The sequence below is a fragment of the Notamacropus eugenii genome, chromosome 1, assembly GCF_028372415.1.
Source record: "Notamacropus eugenii isolate mMacEug1 chromosome 1, mMacEug1.pri_v2, whole genome shotgun sequence".
Classification (NCBI taxonomy): Eukaryota; Metazoa; Chordata; class Mammalia; order Diprotodontia; family Macropodidae; genus Notamacropus; species Notamacropus eugenii.
The window spans coordinates 365,046,086-365,069,548 of NC_092872.1; the positions used below are offsets into that span (position 1 = coordinate 365,046,086).

The window sequence follows — 23,463 nt, forward strand, 5'->3', positions numbered from 1 at the left end:
TAAAGGCTTTTGGGCAGCCTATGAAAAACATAGAGGAAAACATCCTCTACATTTTTCTCAGGCCACCCAAAATCTTTTGGCATGCCTGTGGGCCACTTACAGCAAGCCTGGTTTAAGGGCATGACAATTTATTCATGTGTGAAAGAATATTCATTATGAGATGCTTTGAAAATCTGCTACATCACAGAAGACCTCTTCACCTGAACAGGGAGGTTTAATTGAAAGGCAATATTCCTTAAGCCAATACTCTCTTAATAATCATTAGCTGTCAAGACATCCCAATTCCTCATTTTTTTCAGGAGTCTGAAACAATGCATTTAAAGACCATTTAAGATTCATCATCTGAATTTCCAATCAATTAGCAGCAAGTTTTTTCTTAAGCAATCTAAAACACACCTGGAATTCAAATTCTGATTCATTTAGCTGGGAGACCCTGGGCAAGTCACTTCACTTCTCTCAACCTGTAAAACTTCACTTCATCTGTAAAATAAGGGAGTTGGACTCAATGGCCTCCCAAGGCCCTCCATTCTATGATTCTTTGATCCTAAGATGTCTGAAGCCACACACCTGATGGCTCCTGGCTCTAAGGTTTACTTCAAAGGGCCAATAATGTAAATGTAATACAGGCATAGCCAGCTTGACTTGATATGCTTTCTAAGCGCTTTCTGGACTAACAGAAGAAGGTCAATCCAAACTTGCAATGTACACAGACAGATACACACACTTTCTCTTTCTCTGACCAGACCTGTAACGTCAAGGATATAGGAAACTCCCTCTCCCAATGCAGACTCAGTCTCAGAGTTGCCTTGGGCACTTAGGACTGAAGTGACTTGGCCCATGGTTACATAATTATGTGTCAGAAATAGGATTTGAACCCATGTCCCCTGACTCCCTTACAGGAAAAGCAGGCTCTTTTAGGAACCTGCTCAAACAGAGACACCTAAAATTACTTTATCCTTTGGCTTCTTTCCTCCTCTTTGCTCTCAGGTGAATGAATTACCCCAGCCATGAAGCTGTTTTAAAAGGGGCAAAATCCACCTCTCCATAATCCTGTGGATATCTTATCAGATGTTCACCTACATATATACAGCACCTAACTGATATTTCCTCATTTTGTCAGAGTGGTTTTTAAACTATATTTCAAAGTCTGTAATAAGTTAAAATGTAGCATGACTGAGTGTAGAATTAGACCAATTTCTAATCACAAAAAATCACTTCATATATAACAGCAACCCTGAAAGTTTGTTAGAAAAGAGGAGGGACTAGCTCACTGTTTTAAAGGTTATTCTGGCAATAACAAACCTTCCATTTTGTTGATAAAATGCTTCTTCAAATTCCCGTAATGTTTTGCGTAGCTTCTTTTTTTCAGCTCTGGCTTTCCAAAGTTGCTCTAGTAATTCAGGCCTAACAGTAAAAATAAGGGGAAAAAAACATTTATCCAGTGAAGATATTCCTTATGAAAAAATTGGTTATTCAGTATGTTTCATTTCAAGCACTATTTCCTTGTATACAGCACTTTAAACTTTATGAAGTGTTTTCATATAGGTATATATGCACATTCATCAATCAACATTTATTAAACACTTACTTATATATGTGTATAAATAAACATATGTTCTATATTAATAGGTAATATGCACAACACATAGTTATATATGCATAGATGTGACAAAAAGTATTATTTCTTTTAGAAACTCAATCTGGTCATCTGTTCCTTTAAAGTAGTATATTTTACTTTTCCATCCATACTGGAAGAATAGCAAAGAATTTTTTTGGTACAGACTTGTGACTTCATTGGTATAGGGAAAAGCAAAGTCCTTCTACCAATGCAAATTGTGAATTTCAACTATGAGGCCAGCTCGCTATCTACTGTGCAACAACTGGCTCTCTAGTAAAGAATAACACTTCAGAAAACCTTTTCTTTGGGAAACAACATATATTGTGTACTATACATATGAATGTTTCCCCAATGTAATTAAACAGTGAATCTCTTGATCCAATATTTTATTATTTTCTACAACATGCGGAAATAATAGGCCAGAATACATACATGGAGGCTGCTCGAGTACTTGACAGACGGAGGTCCAGAGCCAGTTTTTCTTGACTTTCTTCAACATCAGATTCTGAATTTTCCAATGAGCTTGAAAAGGTCTGTGTTTGTGTAGCAGTTTTCAAGATATCATTTAACTCAGAAGACAAATTAACACCATCTTCTTCTTCTTCCTAAACAAATGCAAAGACGTAAGACAATGAAGCAAACAGACCATGAACTTCAGCTTTACTGAAGGTAAGGGACAGATAAAAGAATATTCTTTAAAGGAATACCTTAATTTCTTCAAAAAAATGGGCCGTTTCTCCTTCTATGATAGGCTGTAACATTTGACCTCGTCTCTTGGTAGATGGGGATCCCTAAAATAAATACCACACATGGTTTTGGATACTAAATCACTGGATATTCAGTACTACAAGCAAGACAAAGTTTAATAACTCTTTGGTATGATACAGAAAAAAATTTCCATTTTTAAGATATTATATTCAAGTCTTTTTATCTTTAAAATTCTGGAAAACAAACTCTTCATAACTCAGTGCCCAAAAGTAAAACTAGGGAGTTTTAAAAATAGTAATTTTAATGGTGCTTATCAATAATGGGCCATTAAGAAATGCTTGTTGTACATACAAGAATAGGAGTGATGCTTGCCCTCGTCAGCATCTGCTTCACAAGCCGGTATCTATCGTAGAGAGGTTTAACAATATGTCTCTCTTCTCTGGTTACCTGCAACAAAAGGAGATGATAAGGAGGCTAGCAAAATCACTAAGAAATCCAAATGTCTACAGATTTAAACAAGCCCCTCACAGGTGAATGCAAATTGTAATCTGAAGAATTTAAGAGATCATTACCAAGAGAGGGTGGGCAGCTAGTTAGCACAGTGAATAGAGTGCCAAGCCTAGAGTCAGGAAGACTGATATTCCTGAGTATAAATCTGGTTTCAGACACTTACCAGCTCTTTGGCCCTAGGCAAGTCATTTACTAACATAAAGTTTACCTCAGCTTCCTCATCTCTAAAATGAGATGGAGAAGGAATTAGCAAACCACTTCAGTATCTTTACCAAGAAAACCCCAAACAGGGTCACAAAGAGTTGGATACAACTGAAAAATGACTGAAATTCCCAAGAGAGGAATAAAAAAGAGACCTTAAAAAAAAAACTACTATATCCAGAGGGCAACCTGTATCAACATATGAAAGTATGGTCCAAATAATTATTAACAGAAATGTCTGGTGTTATGATGTTTTTAATCATAATCATCAGACTGACAAGATGGCCCTCAAAATGACCAACTATTAGAGCAACTGTCATAAGACAGACAACCTAATGCATTACTGGTAGAACTATGGCTTGATTCATATGATCTAGAAAGCACTTTGGGAATAAACTCATCCATATCACTAAATGATACATACTCTTGATCTAGCAATACCAGTAGTAGGCATACATCCCAGAGATTAAAAAAAAAAGCTCTATACAAAAATAGATATCGCAGCACTTTCTGGTATATCTTAAAACTAGAAATGAAGAAGGCGCTCATCAACTGGAGAATGGCTGTAACAATTATAAAAAAGATGTTTTGAGAGAAACTTGAAGATTTGTATGAACTGACAAAGTAAAATGAGCAGAACCACAGGAACAACTGATGTCCACAATACTGAAAAAAAAACTTTGAAAGACTTAACAATTTTGATCTATACGATGATTAACCATAATACTAGAAGACTGATGGAACATAATAATCCTCACCTCTTGAAAGAAGTGAGATGGACTAGAGGTAAAGAATGACACATTTTCAGACATGGACAAATAATGGATGTTCTGACTATACTTTTTGTTACAAAGGAAGTTTGAAAAGGGAGTTTGGGGGTGGGGGGAGTGGAGGTAAAGTATGTAACCCATCCCAAAAACTAAAGAAGTCAATTTTTTCTTTTTTAAAATGCACAAAAAAGGACAGAGAAGGTTCCAAGGGAGAAACAGGACAGGAAACACAGCTTTGGAACTAATACTGAGTTTTCTATACTTTGTATATAGAAAATATTCGTATTTCTTGGTTTGTCAAGTGCTGAATGACAAAAAAAATAAAATAAAAATTTGAATGTATTGGTAACTAAATGACTTATATTCAACACTACATTTCTTCTCCCCCTAGTAATAAATAACTAGGCCTTGTCCAATCTACAAAGTCCCTTCATCACTATTTCTCCCCTTTTTCTCTCATAACAGAAAAAGAGGTTATCTCAGCTCCTTGCTAAAGCTAATCCCATTTACCTAAACCCATCTGATCGTCTAAGGATCTTGTTTTATAGCCGTCATCCTATGTTACTATTATAACTGCCACTTTTACTAACATGTTCACGTGTTTCTTTGCACCGTGCCTAGTACAAAGTAATTAATAAATGCTTGTTCGCTGACAACATACAGGGCCATTAATAGAATTTTGGATTAAGAACTAGAAAATATGTTATAAGCCATCAAGTTCACTCCCTTTCCTTTTACAGATGAAAAACAATGTCCAAAGAGGAGTAAAGTAATATTTATATAGCACTTTTAAGATTTTTAAAGTAATTTATCCTTCCCATCATTTGACCCTAGAACCAACTCTGTGACAGGTCATCATTACCTCACGTTTACAAATGAAGAAACTAAAATACACAGTCCTAGACTTGGTATTCAAGGTAGTTGCTGAGCCCAGGTCTCTCTTGACTCCTGGTCCCACATACACGCTGCATGAGGCTGCTTCTCTCAACCACCCTGAAACCTTCTCTCCACTGGCTCTTTCCCATCTGCCAAATATATATTCAGCACCTACTATGTGTCAGGCCCTATACTGAGTGCTGGGCCCTGTAATGTAGGTGGTATACACCAAGATTCTATTCTTAACCTTTTCCTCTTTTCTCTATACTCTCTCCCCTTTGGCAATCTCATTCAGTCAACATATGATTCCAATTATAATTTTTATAAAGATGGCTCCCAAATCACTATTTCTATTGTTACCACTTCTGGGCTCCAGACCCTCTTCTCCAACTAGGTGTTCAACTTGCAGCTTAAACCCAGTATGTTACAAAGATTACCTCAACGTAGTGGAAAAAGAATGAGACTTGGAGTGAGATGACCTGGGTTTGAAATCCAGTTCTGCTACTTAATGTAACCTAAGTGACTACAGTGAGTCAAAACCACCCTGAGACTCTGTTTTGTTGTCTATAAAATAATTAGTTGAGATCTTTTTTGAAAAAGTTTTGGCTGACATTTTCCATTTCTTGCATTATCAAAGCATCCTATGTATGCCTTCCCCTCCTATTCCACCTGACAAATAGTCAAGGGATAGATTGGGGATCTCATCTCATATCTCTTCATTTGAGTGTCACTTGATCTTCACAATTTTGTTCTTTTTACTTCTAATTTTTGGCATGTCATTATTCTTTCCATTTATATTGTTATAATTATTGTGTTTATTTTTTTCTTGGCTGTGCTTACTTCACTCTGCATCAGTTCATATAGATTCTTCTAGGCTTCTCTGTATTCAACATACACATCATCTCTTACAATACAGAAAGTTCCAGGGGAGACAAAGGATAGGAGGGACAACTTTAAAACTAACTTATTGAATTTTCTATACCATTACATTCATGTACCACACAATGTGTTTATCCATTTCTCAAGTGACAGGAATTCTTAGCTTTCAAAAAAAATGGATTAGGTGAAATCTAATATCCTTTCTGTTTTTACATCCTATGACCTTTTCCACTAAGCCCCACTCTTCATTCTAACTTCACTATTTCTGTAAGTTGCAACAATCAATTTCAAACAATATTTACTAAGTATCTAAAATACGTTTGTGTGCACACACAGAATAAATACAAAGTAGTTAATGAAGTGTCCAGAACGACTTCATTTAGAAAGTTAGGCTCAAGTGCCTTTTTGAAGGAAGAAAGGCATACTATGAGGCAGAGATGAAGAGGAAGTGCATTCCAGGCAAGTGGGAACAGCCATTCCCCAAATGATAAATGGTCAAAGAATATCAACAGGCAGTTTTCAGAAGAAGAAAACAAAGCTATCTATAGTTAATTGAAAAAATACTCTAAATCATTATTGATTAGAGGCCTGCAAATTAAAACAACTCTCAGGTACCACCTCAGACCTATCAGAAAGGACAAATGCTAGAGGGAAATGAGTGAAAATAGGCACATTAATGAACTATTGGTACAATAGTGAACTGGTCCAACTATTGTGGAGAACAATCTGGAACTATGGCCAAAGGGATATAAAAATTGTACATACCCTTTGACCTACATTGTACCCAAAGACATCAAAGAAAAAGGAAAAGAATCTATTCATACAAAAATATTTATAGCAGCTCTTTTTGTGGTATCAAAGAATTGGAAATTGAGAGGATGCTCATCAATTGGGCAATGGCTGAACAAGTTGTGATACAAGATTGTGATAAAAGAAATGAGGAGGGTGGTTTCAGAAAAACATGGCAAGACTTATATGAACTAATGCAAAGGAGAATGACCAGAGATCCTTGAACACAGTAACAGCAAGAGAGAGGGGAAAGACATGGCAAAGATACAGCTACTCTGATCAATACAAAGATTTGAGACAATTCCAAAGCACTCATGATGAAAAAAGAACAACAACCTCTAGAGAAAGAACTGATCAACTTTGAGAGCATAATGAAGGATAATTTTCTCACTTATTTTGGCAATATGGCTAATTATGGTTTACATGATTTCACATGTATAATGGGTATTGTTTGCCTTCTCAGTGGGTAAGGAACAGGTGGGAAGAAGGGAAAGCATAAAAAATTTTAAACATGGGGGAGAAAAAGTTTGGGTTTGGAAAGAAAAATAACGAATTCAGTTTTGTATGTGGGGAGCTGCCATTGGGACATCTAGTTTGAAATGTCCAACAGATAATTGGTGATGAGAGACTGAAAGTCGGGAAAAGGTCTGGAGCTGGATATATAGATCTGTGTGTCATTTAAAAAGAGAAGATAGTTAAACCCTGGTAGATGATGAATATACCAGATAAAAATCTTAGAGCACACCTAAAGTTAGGGGGTATGATATGGATAATGAGCCTGCAAAGGGAGCTTGAGGAATAGTTAGACAAATTAGGAGAAGCAGGAGAGAATACTCCTAAAAACTCAGACTATCCATACAAATACAGCTGAGAGGTTGGGAAGAATTAAGACTAAAAAAAAAAACCATGAGCTTTTTAAGAGATGTTGTTATCCCTGGAAAAAGGATTTCAGTTGAGTGATGAGGGTCAAATGCCAGATTACTTGTATCCCAAAATTTGGTTAACTGACTTCATTCTGCCCTATTTGTAACCCATAGTTCATCAATTACTAAGCCCTGTTGTTTCTATTCAACAAACATTCATTAAGGACTTTCTATGTGCAAAGGGCTATAACAGATGCCTATACAAAAGGAATATGCAAATACAAAAAGGGAACATGTTCTCAGAGAGTTGTTCCCTCTATATTCCTAATATTACTACTCTACTATGGTATGTGTGCGTAGTTATTTTTTTTCTCAACACCACCTATGTGAACTTTTATAATAGTAAACTTAACTCCCTTATTTCCCTCCCCCTAGTCCAGCCTTAATACTGCTTCCAAATTTAATATTCCTTATGCCTAGATCTGGTCATGTCACTCTTCTGCTCAAAAATATTTAGTGGTTACCTACAGCCTCATGAGTAAGTTTCAGGTTCTTGCCTGGTACTCAAATTCACAATCTGCTTCCAGACTCACTTTGCAGTCATACGTATTACTGCTTGTCATATATGCTCTAACCCAAGTGGATTACAAGCATATCCTCTGTTCTTCAGCTCATGGTGTTCCCTTATGTTTGAAATCAATCAACAAGTATTTATTAAAAGCTACTCTCTCTTCTAAGTTCTAGGAACATAAAGAAAAAAATAAAAATATTCAAGTAGCATATATTCTACAGTGGAATACTACATTCATACTTATGGATCCATTCATGTACTTCAGTATATAAAGAAGACACAATAAATACAAAGTAATTTGGAGAAGAAGGATATTAGCAATTACAAAGATGGGCTGGGTTGCTATAAATGAGGAAAGAAGGTAGTACTTGAGGTTGGGTGACTCTTGAGGGAAGTAAGGAAATCTATGAGATAGAAAAAAGGAGGGTGTGTGCACTACAGGCTTGGCAAAGGGCCAGTGAAAAGGCATGGATTGCCATGCTTGAAAAACAGCAAGAAGACTAGTTTGGGGGGAGACCATGTCATCAAGGAAAGAGGAGTATGAAGAATAAGGCTCCAAAGGGCTTTGAAAGTCAAACAGGTATGTTTATAATTTATCCTAGCCCAGAGGTGATAAGGGCTTGAAATAAGGTGGCCATGTGAGCAGTGAAAACAGAGTAGATACGAGGAGATGTGGAGGTAGAAGCAACAGGATTTGGCCACTCATTTGGACATGTGCTAAAGAACAGTGAGGAGCTGCTCAAGCTGTGAAACTGAGCAATTCAAAGGACGGACGTGCCCTCAAAAGAAATGAGGAAGTTCAAAAGAAGAGTAAGTTTGAGGAGAAAGAAAATAAAATCTGTTTTGGACGTGCTGAATTTGAAATCCCCATGGATCATTCATTTCAAAATGTCCAACAGGTAGTTGTGATGCAGAATTGGAGCTCCAAAGGGAATGAACTGAAAAATATAAAGTTGGGAATTATCTGCACAGAAATAATAATTAAACCCATGGGAACGAGGAGATCACCAAGTGAGAAGAGGACCAGCTAGGGAATACGATATAATGATCAAGCAAAACAGACTGAGAAGAAGCTGAGTCGGGAAGATGATAAAATTAGGAAAGAGTAGTGTAACAAAAATCAAAGACTATCCAGGAGGAGAGAGAGTGGTGAAGAGTCAAATGCTACTATAGAGAGGTCAATGATGAAGAATGAGAAAATACCACCAGATTTGGCAACTGAGAGATTACTGGCAGACTACCAGTCCTTTTAAGTCCAAATCAAAAAAAAAGCTTTCCTAGCTCTACTCCCTACCTACTGATAAGAACTTTTCTCCACCTGATCTCAACACAGCAAGTGTACTTTTGGGATGCACTTAAGTATGCTACATTATCAGCATATGTTTCATTTCATTTGCATGTAAGCTCCTCAAGAGTGAGATGGTCACAATCTTTACATTTCTATCTCCACAATCTAGCACAGTGCCTGGCATATAAAAATAGATGCTACATAAATGTCTGTTGATTGACATCCTGTACTAGAATAGCCAACTATCTGGCTCAATTGATAAAGCAATGGGCCTGGAGTCATTAAGACCTCATTTCAAATTCAGCCTCACACACTTACTACCTATGTGACCCTGGAGAAGTCACCAGTTCAGTATCTCTGCAAAGAAAACCTCACGGACAATATGGCCCACAAACTCATGAAGAGTCAGACACAACTGAATGACAGAAAAACAGCAGCTAGAATAGAGGTGTCCAACTCACAGCCTGATGGAACCAGATTAAAATGTAACTAGGAAATAAAATAAAACAGAATGCAGATAATGTAATTATGTGGTTTTCTAAGTCAATATCTAGCATGCAGGGATCTTCATATACAGTTGAATGGTTCCCCATTTCTATTTGAATTTGGTATCAATGGACTAGATCATTAAGCATACATAAGAATTGAGACCACAGCTGAACTAAACTTTATTATATGTATTATATATTACACTTATGTAATATAAACATGATCCTCATTTTTATCGTATTATGCATATTATATACACATGCTTAAAAGTCCATCAAGGGAAATAGAACACACACATAAAAGTCAATACAGAATATATTCAAAGTAAAGCCATGGTAATTTTTTGTTTAAGGCAGATAAGTGGCGCAGTGGATAGAGTGCAGGGCCTGGAGTCAGGAAGACTCATCTTTCTGAGTTCAAATCTAGCCTCAGACACTTACTGGGTAACCCTGGGCAAGTAACTTAACCCTATTTGCCTCTGTTTCCTCAACTATAAAATGAGCTAGAGAAGGAAATGGCAAATCATTCCAGTATCATTGCCAAGAAAAACCTGAAATGGGGTGACAAAAAGTTAGATACAAGTGAACAATATTTTTTGTTTGAGGGAAGAGGAGATATTAAAAAAGGTCTCATGTAAGAGATGGCACTTGAGCTAAGCTTTGAATGAAGCAACTTCATTCAAAGTAAAGAAGGAAGGAGTGCATTGCAGGTATGGGAGACACCAGCTTGTGCAAAGGCACACACACACAAAAAAAAGGAGATGGAATTATTGTGTCTGAAAAATAGCAAGCAGGCCACTTTGGCTGGAACATAGACTAAAAGAAAGGGAGTAATGTGTAATAAGCCTGCAGAAGTAGGAGCCAGACTGTGAGGGGCTTTAGTCTATTTTTTCCTGGTAGCAATAAGGAAATTACAGCTTTTGGAATAGGAGAATGATACAGTCCGACGTGTGCAAATTTTTGTATATCACTTTGGTAACTGTATGAATATAACAGAGAAAGAAAGAATGGATAGAGGGAAAGCAGTTAGGAAACTATTCCAATAAGCCCAGGAAAAACTGAATTATGATGACAGCTACACGTGTTGAGAAAAGGAGATCTGTGTCATGCTGGAAAAGTAGCATCAACAAGGTTAGCACCTGACTGGAAATGGGTGCTGAAAGAGAATAACAAGTACCCAGTGACTCCCAGGTTCAGAACCTACATGACCAACATGATTGGAAGAAACAAGAAAGTGAGAAAGAGGAATGAGTTTTGGGAAAAATATAATGAACTTCACGTACTTTCCATTTGTTGAAAAGCTAAAATGCTACTGACTTTTTTACCTGGTAAAAGTTATGTGGTCTACTAGTTTTACTTCATACTATTTGGCTAAGGTATTATTTGAGCGAACTTAACCTTAATCTTTAATAGAAATCATCTCAAAGTGTAGGAAATAATGCTCTATGCCAGAGGTACCAAACATGCAGCTCATTACATATAGCCACAACACTCCCCAGGACAGTGAACCAAATTAAAATGTAATCAGGGAATAGCTAAAATAAATGTTAAAAAACACAATAAAGTATAGATAATATTATACTTTAAAACCAAGTCAGTAGGTGACCCACAGGGATCCTTATGTACAGATTAGTGTTCCTGTTTCTATTTGAGTTTGGCATCACTGCCCTAGGCAACAATTCAGAACAGAAGATAAACCATCATCACTGCAAGAATTACCTTTTTACAGTAAAACCAAACAAAAGAAAGACATTACCGGTCTTCCATGTTGACTTTCATAGTACAGAAGACTTTTCTGGAGAGAAGTTTTCTCTTCGGCCAAATGATCTTTTGTCATTTTCTATGAGAAAGAAACAATATTGTTATATTCATTCGTTTCTAAAGTTGAAGGGACTCTATCTCTAGCACATAACCAACCCAGTTCAGGTCGATAAGAATAGATCCTATACTTAAAAATATTTAGGGAACTGAATTCCAAAGCTTACTTGAATTTATTCTTCCAGTAAAGGAATTCTATTTTATGATTCACCTTAGTCTCTCCTGTTCTTTCTCTTTAAATAGGAGCTCAAAAGGCCTAAGCTATATATGATCTATATAAACTCAGGGGTTTTTTAAACTTTTTTTTGACATGGATCCCTTTGGCATTCTAGTGTGGTGAAAACCTATGAACCCATTCTCAGAATAACATTTTTAAATGCATAAAATAAAGGACATAAAATTACAAAAGAAATCAATTATACTGAAATGGTTATCAAAATATTTTTAAAACATTCTTAAGAAGCCCTGATCTGAACTGATGATTGTCCTTTCCTTATTTAAATGGCAAACAACTATGGAGAATAGCTATTACAATCATCACTGATAAACCATTCTAAATAAAAGATTGTCTAAGCCAACAACTTTTCACAATGTCATTATTAATGTATTTTAACTAAATCCCACTATAAACAACTATTTATAGCCAAGAGTCCACTTATTACACTATTGCTCTGAAACTATCCCCCATAATACTCTACAAAAATGTTTTCATAGTAACAATTAACAATAACAGGCAGAACATTTTCCTATTATCTCAGGTTATATTAGTTGGTGATTATAAAAATGACAATACCAAATGTGGTATTTTTAAATCTATCTGAATCTCTTGTTATCTTCAAGATTTATATCTACACATACACATTAATGTCTTATATATCACTACAATTTACATATAAAATATATTTTATTATATATGCACCTGCACATTCTATCAATAGTACATGTACATATAGGCGTACATGCACACACATACACATATGCATGTAGACGATATAGGTAAAATTACAGGTAAAGGTATAGGTATAGATCTATCAGGAGTCTTGATTCCTACTCCTGACTGCCCACTATGTAAGATCTTCCTCGTCATCTCTCTAACTTCTCAGTCTGTGAAGAAAGTTGAGTTAGGTTAAAGGTTCTCAAAACTTCTTTCCAGTTCTAAAGCTAAATTATAAATGTGATTCTATGACTCTGAAGCAACCAGCACAGGGACTAAAAACAAGCTAAGGTCCAAAACATAAATAATTAACAGTGAACTTTCAGCAAAGGTAAGTTTTTAGTACTTTGTACATTTGGGAGGTTTTATCAGGGTGGGGGAGGTAGGGAGAAGACAAGGTATGGCATCCCCCTTAAACAAATGTGAAAGGAAGGGATATGAAGATCACCTAGATTTAAAAAGCTTAGAAAAGCAAGTCTACACAGACAAATGATTCTATGAGATCTAAAACAACAAAGAGCAAATAGCTTAGAACTGGAAAGGACCCTTTATTTTACAGAAAAAGAAACAAGTTTCAGAAAAGTAAAGTTCTTTGACCAAGGCCAAAAGCCGGAATTCAATCCAGAGTGTGTGGCTCCACGTTCAGTGCCCCTTTCATTAGACCAGGCATTCTTAGTCAAATTCATCTTTATGGAGCTAGTACTATGCAGTGGACAGAATTACAAGAAAGGAAGGCTGCACCTTAACCCCACTTCTGCCTAACTAGTGCTTCACACTTACATTACTTCCCCTCTCTAGAGCCTCGGTTTCCTCTCCTGGATGCAGAGGTTTGAACGTGTACCTCCCAGTTCTACTATTCCACGACACAGCAAAACAAGGAGAGAACTGGTACCAATGGAATGACACTGAGCAGAATTAGGTAAGGCTGGTTTAGGAAGGCTTCCTCAGACAAGGAAAATATTCTTGTTTTGGGAAAGGAGAATATGAAAGACAGGAAGGAAAAAAAGGCAAAAAAGGTCAGGGTTTGCATTTTGAAGGAGAGGGACAGTGAGGATAAAAATAAAGGAGAGTGTGGGAGGCTAAAAGGAATAAAGTTGTATGTATGTTTGGGCAGGAGAAAGTACAAATAGGACGGGAGGGAAAAACTGAAAGGCCAACCTTAATTGAAAAGTACAAAATAAAGAACACTAAATACAGAGTCAGAAGGCCTGGATTCAAATCCCAATCCCAACTTGAAGCAAATCACTTAATCCCTCTAGGCCTCAATTTTCTCATGTGGAAAGAGAGAGTATCAGCCTAGATGATTTTTAAGGTTCCTTTCCAGTCTAAATCTATGGCCCTGTGAATAACACTATCACTCAAGGTTGACTTTTATTAAAGATTCCACATGTCATTTTGATTTAAAAATCACATTTTAGCTAGAGTGTAAGAAATGAAATCATGATTACTTTAATGTCTTCTGGAAGGCTTCTTTCCACGCGTTTCTCTTTCAATCTTTTCAGAATAAGTTCAAGTGTTGCCTCCTTGGTTGGCTTTTTCTCCTTCTGTATGACCCTGGATTCATCTTCGTTCTCTTCAACCTCATGGTCTAGAGAAGAACCAAAGCTTTTTGGAAGAGTGTTACTGCGTGGACGTGTTTGAGGTACAAATTCCCCATCAGAGCTTTTGTGCTTTGCATCTACAATTCAGAATTCAACAGGACAAATGATTGTCTATATATAAGAATGAGACAAGGAAGAGAACTGATGTACCAAAAGAACACTAATACATGAGCACATGATCTCCAGATGTTTATATCACACCAACAATACATAATAACCGGATTAGCCAGTTTAATTAGTGAAATGCCAAAAACATCCAGATAATCGATCTGCCATCAAGGAGTTGACATTCGTTATGTGTGATAAAATCCTGGAGTTCTGAGAACTGGTTTTGGAAAATTAAATAAAAAAGTTCTTTAAAAAATGAATATTTGGAGGATTCTTCCAGTAAACAGGTCACACTATACTTAGCACTATTTTCAGTGCAGTTATCAAATGATTAAAAACTCACATTCTTCCACCTCTTCCCCTTCTCCTTGCCCAGAAATTTTTACTTAGATACTACTAGTCAATAAGTATTTATTAAACATTTACATTTTGCTAGGCACTACTAAGTTCTAAGAATACAAAAACAGGCAAAATCATGGTTCCTTCTCTCAAGGAGTTCACATTCTAATGGAGGTGACAACACGCAAATGACTATGTATATATGATATATATGCAGTGTAAATGAAAGGTATTCTTAGAGGGAAAGGACTAGGAGTGGAAAGGGAAGGAAAGATTCCTACAGAAGGTTAAGGTGTGATCAATTGTAAAGGAAGCTAAGGGAGGTGAGGAGTTGGAGACTGCTACAGAGAAGAATTAAGTAGTCTGAAAAATCAAACTGATGCGTCAGCTTTTCATTTGGTATTTTCTATAAAGGTCAATTTAATCTACCAAAATTTTATTCTCTGAAACTCAGACCAAATGTACATCAAGAATTGCTTTGGAAATCCTGAAAGTGAACAGAAGTGAACTTCAAATAAAGCTTTTGCGTAGGTGCTTTTATCATGCTGAATACTACCAAAGAAAACAGAAAAGACTAAATTTTCATGTGTACTCTTCAGTGAGAAGAAAGCTGTCCATAAATTCTTAAGTTGCTATGTGCTATTTTACAAGTTCCAAATACTTGAAACTCAGGGAAAACCATAATTGCCCTGTTACTACCAAAGTCTTCTCAAATAGTATTCTTAAACTTCTGCAATGGGAATTGGAAAAACAGCAAATTTTCTTTTTCATAACCATTATCAAGATTAAAAAGGAACAAATTTCAAAGTATCAATTCCTTGGATGATGTTATGTAACACAAATGTTTATGTCTGAGTGGATATCAGTTTAAAACAAAGAAAGAGCACATTATATACCTTTAATTTGCTTCCTTAGTTTAGTAAGCTCTGTCATCCACTTTAAAACTTTGGGATTGGCTGCAATATCACTGTAGGAGGGCTGTAAATAAAAGGAGAAATTTTCAAATGAATCCTTTAAAAAGACTAACTTAAGACTTTAATATGTTCTCTTCCTATATAATATATATACATATATTCTCTTTACATGATAACAATACCACAAACTGTCAATGATAAACATCTGCCTCAAAAATGCAAAACTTGGTTCAATTCAATTATGCATTGTATGACAGGCATTAGTGGAATACTGGCTAAAGAGCTGGCCTAAGAGCCAGGAGGTTCAGGGTTCGAATCCCAATTCTGATATTTAATGGGCAAGTAAATTAACCTCTCTCAGTACTCAAGGCCAGTGTTATTAAACTCAAATACAATGGGTGACCATTAAACCACACATAAAGATCCCTGCTTCATTTTGCTAAATATTTCCCCATTACATTTCCCAATAACATCTTATTAAATTTAGACCTAATGAGACAAGCAGACCATGTTTTTTAAACTTCTGCTCTAGGCAATTCTCTAAGGATAGAGAAGTTGCAGAGAAGGTGACAACCTGAATTGATAGCAGAAAGCTTCCTCATCCAGAAGAAGTTCTTTATAACAATGAAATCATAGGTCGAGTCCTAATTCCATTTACTGTCTAATAAATAGTGCCTTGTAGACACTAGGGAAGACCCCCCAAAAAATTTAGGTATTTATCATTTCTATTTTCTTACAGCTTCCAATCACGTAGGGAGATACAGAGGTACAGATAATTGGCATACAATAATAAAGCAGTATAATGCAACATTAAGGACCAAGAATTCTTGGGAAAAGGTTGTCATCCACTAGGCAATCATGGAAGGATTTGAGAAGGAAATCAGCATTTGAGTTAGAATTCAAAACTGGGTCAGTAGAAAATTCAGTAAATGAAGAAAGAAGGAAAAGGAGATATTCCAAGCATAGGGTAAAACACGAACAGGCAAAGAGGCAAAATTGAGTAGAACTTATCTGGAGGAAAAAGGGCAATCAAGTTTGGCTGTACCACAGAATACTTGGATGTAAGCTAGAAAGTAGAGTGATAGCAGGTTTCTTGGCATTAGAGGTTTTCCTCAAAGGAGGTTTGCTTTGCTGCAGAAGTAATAGGGAAGCCACTGAAGATCTGTCAGCATAGGATTAATGTGAGAAGAGGGATGTAATGCAAACAAATCTATACATAAAAAAAGATTAGTTTGGCAACAGTCTCAAGGACATTGTAGCAGAGAGAGAAAACACATCTCTGATGAGGTGACTGCAACACAGTCCAGGTTGATGATGATGAGGATGACGAGGAGGAGGATGATAATCTACACAGAGTGAGCAGTGAGAACAGAAAGACTGAGAGATACTTCGGCTGGAGTTAGAGTTACTTTAGTTGAAATAGCAATGAACTGAGTCCTAGTCTAAGTTCAGCCACTAAAAGCCTGTATTACCTTAGGCAAGTCACTTCATTTCCCTGAGCCTCAGAGGTTGTCCATCTAATGCATAATAAAAGCTGACATTTTAGACAGTGCTTTAAGGTCAGCAGAGCACTTTATATGAACCATCTGAGTTTCAAAAACATTCTGTATGACAGATAAATGCCATTATCTTATTCTACAAATTAGGAAAGTAAGACAGAGAGAGGGCTAGTGTGTGATTACTTAGTAGGATTAGAACCCTTCCTAAATTCAGTGCTCTACTCAATATGGAAGCAACCTACCCCAATCTAAATGGTTTGTGACATCAAGAGTTTTTAGTTCTAAAATTCTTTTATTCTATTTGGATATTTGGCAAGCTACTAACTTACCTTACTGTTTTTCTCTTTTTCAAATTGCTCTTCAAATTGTCTGATTTTCTTCTGTAGTTTCTTTACCAACTGATACGGTGTTTTATCTTCCCTTTTGTCATCTTTTGAACTAAAGGATGCTCTTCGAGTCCTGATTTTAAAAGAGATACCCAAGGTATACATTTACAAAGACTTAAGAAACACCATTTAGCGTTATCAGCAAAGATCAAATAAACTAATCTACATTTTGAGGAATGCGGAAATCATTTTTAAGATGCTCCTTCCCCATAAAATACAAAAAAAATTGATGCTTCTCAAAGATACTAAGACCATGAAGCTGGTCTATAGTGTCAATCAGGTTTGCTAAAACCAAAAAGAGTAGAGGTTCATGTGCTATAGATTGTAAAGTAAGCTAACACAACTTGTACTTTTGTTTGAAATTGTTTAAAACTGGCTTAAATATTATTTTTCCAAACTGTTCTGACTAAATAAGGGATACTGATCCCTAAGAATATTTCAGGGAGAAAAAAATCTACCAAAGAAAATCAATTTGGGAGGAGAGAAGGAAGTAGAGTTAAGGTACAGAGAAGCAACTAAAAAGAGTAAAGAACAACAGACAACCTACAGAGGTTTTCTGCTCTTATCAGCATCACACCCATACACAGTCTCATCACTTAATCCTTCTGTACAGCTGCCACTGTACAGAACCTGAGGAACCTATGGGGATGACTTCAAGAGAGTTTTTTTAAAAAAACAAATGATTGTTTCAATTAAAGAAAACATCCACCCAGTATAAATTTCCTTTCACAGTTATCAGTTCTAGCATATTACAAAACTGTAAATGCATACCTGGCAAAAGAAAGTGCTTTAGATGAAGAATCCAAAGTTTCTGGATCATGCAGGAATCGCTGGCTTTGTCCAAAATCTAAACTACGATGTGACAATACTGGTGGACAATCTTCTTCAAGAGGATGATGAGTCATTCTCCCAGCTTGTGGGGAAAGTTGAGCTTCTCCAGATTCAGAATCCTCCTGCCAAGACTTAAAAGCAGGAAATGGCTCTGCAAAACAGAACACACAGAAATGGTACCATGGGTTTCTTATTTCCAAAAAGGATACAAGTTCTTCGTGTTAAAAGCAGTTACATATTCAGGGTTGAATATGTGTAATTTATGATCAAATGTAAAGGTCACTTAATTAAAACTATGTTCCCATTCAATCATATTGTACACTACTTCATACAATAATCTTTAAAATATTAAGGCTTTTGAATGTTAAAAAAGTCTATTATTATAGCTTTAAAACCTTAGCGAATTATCTAATAGTCCTCACATGAATCTGATTTTTACATAAGGGACTTCCTTATGTATATACACTTTTTAAAAACAAAATTAAAGAAATGAGAAGAGACACTGTCAAGTTGTTTGAATATTCAAGATTAGTTGGATACTCTTCTAACTTTTCACTTTAAAAAGAAATAAAAATGACTTTGATCAGAAAAAACACTTTGTATTTACAATAAGGAAGAAAAGAGCCAAATCTTGCCAAATATGAGTCAACTGGTTCCTGGTTGTCAACTAGAACTATTAGAAGATGCCAAGGCTCTTTCAGGATCAAGAGGCTCTATGTTATGATATAGAACTCATTTATCAACAGGAGCCCTTACAGAAGTCTACTAGAGTTCAGAAAGCTCTAAAAGTAACTGATCTATAGTCAGTAAACAGGCAATTTACCTGATAAGAGTACAACACTAAATTTAAAGTCTATTACTCTTTTATGCAATTTAAAAGTGTAACATATTTTAATAATTAAGCACCAAAAATATTAAGTCAAAGCCTGCGGTAATTATCTTATTATGTTTATTTTAGAGCAGTATACTGAACTGACAAGTTTTAATATACTTTAACAAAACAACTGTATATACAAGTCAATAAAACACAGCACACAGACAAGCACTCCACAAACACTCTAAATACAAAATCAACTTCACATACCATTTGAAACAAAGAAGTTTGACATTTATACATGAAGGGTGTTTTTTTTCCTCTAATAAGACAACAACAGTTTAACATGGGCATTACTGAGAACAATTTGTTTTAAATGTTTTTTAACTGTCTTTAATTCTCTGAGATTACTTGACAGTGTCAAAATTCATATATGCTTTTTCCCAAATCATGATAGGTAAAGATTGCCTAGTAGGTTATGTTTACATTTGTCTCTAGGTCTCTAGAACAGTTAATATTTTTTCAGAGTACAAATATACCTGAGTTTCATTCTGCCACCAAGATAAACCTGCTAACTTGAATTCAAAGCGTGCAACACAACAAAATCTAGCAATAGTGATTTTTCTTTTTAAAAACAACCCTTGTACCTGCTTCCCAGTGAATAAGAAATCAGTAGCAAATTTTTATAAGAACTCTCCTATTTGGGGAAAGAAAGGGGGAAATAACAAAAGCCATTTTCTCTGGGTAACATTTTTACCCACAAAGACATTCTCAGGAAAGGGGGCAGCAGGAGAAGGGCTAATTGTAAGGCAAACAAATCATAAACCATAAAAAGGCAGAAAACTAAACTATGGTGAACCATACTTACCCTCCCCATCTCTCTGCAGATGCATTGTTTTGAAATCAATGAGGGGGAAAGTGATAGGGCATGACGCTAATAAAATGGAAAAAAAATGGCAAAAATACTAAAGTGAACACACAGCACAGTCAGAACAAACCATACACATAACTAACACAAAGCCGAAAGATACAAAAAACATTTTCCTGGGCCAAGTTATTCATTCTACTCTTCAAAAAAGTTTACCTAACAAAATTAGTACTGACCAAAACTTTGAAAACAAACAAACACACATTTCCATTTAAGAAAGGAAAAAAAAAATTGTGGTGTTTTATTTTTATTTAAGCATAACATTGGAGGAAATGGAAGTACCTGATTGGATACTCTAAAAAAAAAAATCTTCCCTGCTCTTACATTGAGGATTGCACAAGAACATTAGCATGGATCCACTCCTGTTACATTTCATTCCAGACTTAGTTTATGAGTTCCTTTAAGAGGGGGATTCTTCGTTTCAAGATCTAAGACTCTTTTTTTAACAGCTACAAGTGATTCTTCTGGGCCTAGTCATATACTAAAAATCTCTCCTAAATTCCATTCTATTGATACTGCATTCAACCCTACAAAAAATGCAAGTCTCATACTTATGTGAGGGAGAAACAGGGGAAAACTCATTAGGAAATCACTCACTTCTTTGCTAACTAGCCATATGATCTAAGAGACTCCTATTATCTCAGGTCTCTGGATATCCTAACTTAGGTAGTTGATGAATTAACATAACACTGATCTCATCAAAGAAAGACATTATTAATTCAACTGTTAGTGAGAGAGTGACCAGCAAAGCTACATTTAGAAACAAACAGTATGCCAAATTGCATGTCTACTTTGAAATGATCAGAATATACTATGTCAGATGTAGTCAATAGCTATATCTCTGGATAACAACCTGACATCACTAGGGAGGAATTTTTTATAGGTTCCATGTTCTTCCACGAAATATCTCACTATCTGTCCTGAAACCTATTAACCCTATCTTGCAGTATGACAAAGCCTATAAGTACTCTTTCCCTTCTTACCCCAAAATAAAAGAACAATGTAAGCCAGGTGGTAGCATCAGAAGCAATTTCCCCACCCCTGGGGTAATTTCAAGCAGATATAAAAAGAATAAAGAGAATTTGTTTCCAAGTGCTCTATATGACACTCCTGTCACTAATTTCAAAATGTGTAGGTCTGGATGAGAAAAGAAAGGAGAGGGACTTATTCAGTTTCAGACTCCCAGCAATAAAGAATAATCGTTATTCCATGCTAATTAGCTAGCCTGAAACCAATGATTCCCAAGATGCTACTTTAATCACTGGCATTTTCTTACAAGACACAGATAAACACTATTCTGGCTTTATTCTCATCTCAGAGAAGTCAACTGCTCATTTAAAGAAGATTCCTTCTACATACACAAATAAGGGTCCTCTCCTATTAAAACTGATCCTTGGTGGTCTTCCGGGTGGGTCACCTGTTCAATTCAAAGGGTCTGCTGGATCACTTAGAGGTAAATACATTTGAGCTGCAATATTCTACTCCTGTCAATAAGATCTGTAAGAAGTTAACATGAACTCTAAATATTTTTATTTAGCAGAGCAGTTATTTTTAAGAGGAAAACAAATTGGCTCAAATTCAATCTATGTAAGACAAGAATGACATACTACTAGCATGTCAAGTATCTAAAACAATAAGAAAGGCAGCTAAAGACATTAACACGAGAAAGCCTTAAAGATTAAGGTTAGATGTAAAAATAAAAATGTAGATGGGTAAGAATTTTCATTAAAACTACATCTATAACCCATAATGTTAACACTAATTCTTCAGACTATACTCCCCTAGTCAATATCATCAGAGAGATATAGAAAGGGTTAGTTGTTTCCTTAGGATGATCCACTTAAAACCTGATTTAAGAATGGAACAAAGTAAATTAGGTTATTTCTGAGTGAGAAGGTATGCAACAATGAATTGTTTCTATGTTCGTAAGTGCTATGACTTTCCTTTTAAATTTATATTTAGCATAGACCTCTTTCCTTTTTTATGCAAATCTATGCCTTCACAAATGAGGTCACTGTATTATGTTCCCCTTAGAAATGTCCCTAAAAACTAGTTCTATGGGAATTTTTCTAGAACCTGGTAAACACAGATTGTAAAGTCCTATCATCAAAAAAATCATCTTCTTCACATTTTCTCATTCAGCTGAGAGCAGCTAGAACCCTTTCCTACCCAAAAGTTTCCCAAGAACTTCACACTCAAACATTATATCACAACAAAAATATAAACCTACCTGCCAACCCCAACCTGAGAGAAAAATAATAGAAATAATCTGGGGCTTGGTGAAGGGTAGTCATCTCCTTGTTTTTTGTCAATTCAATTACAATATTTGTTTTATGTCAATTCAATTACAATGTTAACTTAGGGAGGAGGGGATGGATAAAATTACCTTCCCATTTATCACCATCAGAAACACTCTTCAGCTCTAAATGGGGGATATGCAAACATGCTGCTTCTCCATGAACACCACCACCACTTTCACCTCCTGGCACTTCTGATTCAGTGTTGGCATTCAAATCACATATCTTGCTACTAGAATCCTATATTTAAAACAAGGACTACATTTAACAACAAAGCTATCCAGTTTTAAGTAACAAGAACATATCTATACTGTTCATTATAGCACATTTATGTATGTATGGCCAACTAACTTGTCCAAATTTTCACTAACTCATCATCAAAGTTTTCAGTTTTACATGACCTCTTGGTGGAAAATTAAATGCAAAGGCCTTCCTTAGACTCTAGAAAATTTTTGTCTGTAATCCAGATTCTACCAAAGTACCAACCCAAAACAGCCACGGTCATTTCAACATACTTGTTGTCAATAATGAAATTTAAATCCTCCATTCAAGCTCAATCAAGAAAAATGGCTGTGTGAACACAAAACATCAAACATTTGGGAGGGGGGAGGAAAAAGAAAGCTAAAGAAATGATATATGCTTTTTGAAATCATATAATAAAAAGAAATTCTTACCAGAGCCAACTGTGAAGATTTGCCACTGTCATCAAATGGCACACATTCATTTCTAAAAACACAAAACAGACTAATTACTCCTTTTAGTCTATAATGATATATGGATATATATATCTATATAGTCTATATTGATATATAGATATATATCAATTAGACATTTCTTAATTGAATTCTTTTCTTCCCCAATGCAATAAACATTTAGAATGTGAGAAAAGAAACTGGCAACTGGAGGTACGTACATTCTTTGGAGCCCTACATCTGGAGAACATCAGACTACCCAAAAAGATCCACAGAATCTCTTCAGACCTACAAACATTGAGTAACTCCTCCCTCCCAGCCCTGTAAAAAAAACCAATCCCCCCTCAAAATAAACTAGTTTTGAAAAGGAAAATTCACAACAAATGGAAACCAAGGTACACTGGAAAGAAATTTTCTGTACAAATGTCACTTGTTTCAAGTAGGTCTGAGGGATTTTTTTTTTCTTCTCAAGAACACTTACTTGCTAGGTGTAAATGGCAGTTTAAAAAAGTGGGAGTGTGGCTAAATGTGTTTTGTACAACTGTACAACCTGTGAGGAAAAGGAAGCTCTAGTTACAAATGATTTTTAAAAAATCATAGATCTTCTAAGACTATGATTCTTCTTAAGACTAAGATTCTTCTTCCCTCAAAATGCAGTGAGGGAAGATTTTTTTTTTTCAATTAAGTCATATCACCTTAAATTTTCACTAAAAGACTTCTTCCTTCTTACAAGGGCAGTAT

The 23,463-nt window shown here is 35.7% G+C and overlaps 1 protein-coding gene across 11 annotated transcripts in view; it reads right to left on the minus strand.

Moving 5' to 3' along the window:
* Nucleotides 1-23,463, minus strand: part of FAM13B (family with sequence similarity 13 member B) — a 176,753-nt gene that overhangs the window by 14,452 nt on the left and 138,838 nt on the right. For 7 of the 11 annotated variants that reach the window (XM_072630340.1, XM_072630346.1, XM_072630347.1 and 4 more), the window contains 12 exons: nt 22,705-22,756; nt 22,120-22,270; nt 19,674-19,739; nt 17,932-18,142; nt 17,104-17,233; nt 15,258-15,339; nt 13,762-13,991; nt 11,318-11,401; nt 2,678-2,773; nt 2,326-2,409; nt 2,051-2,223; nt 1,303-1,404 (listed from right to left, as the gene is read on the minus strand). In XM_072630340.1, the coding sequence (XP_072486441.1) occupies nt 1,303-1,404; nt 2,051-2,223; nt 2,326-2,409; nt 2,678-2,773; nt 11,318-11,401; nt 13,762-13,991; nt 15,258-15,339; nt 17,104-17,233; nt 17,932-18,142; nt 19,674-19,739; nt 22,120-22,270; nt 22,705-22,756 (1,461 nt within the window). The remainder of the gene's footprint in view (nt 1-1,302; nt 1,405-2,050; nt 2,224-2,325; nt 2,410-2,677; nt 2,774-11,317; nt 11,402-13,761; nt 13,992-15,257; nt 15,340-17,103; nt 17,234-17,931; nt 18,143-19,673; nt 19,740-22,119; nt 22,271-22,704; nt 22,757-23,463) is intronic. The other 4 variants (XM_072630345.1, XM_072630342.1, XM_072630348.1 and 1 more) reach the window with 1 other exon arrangement.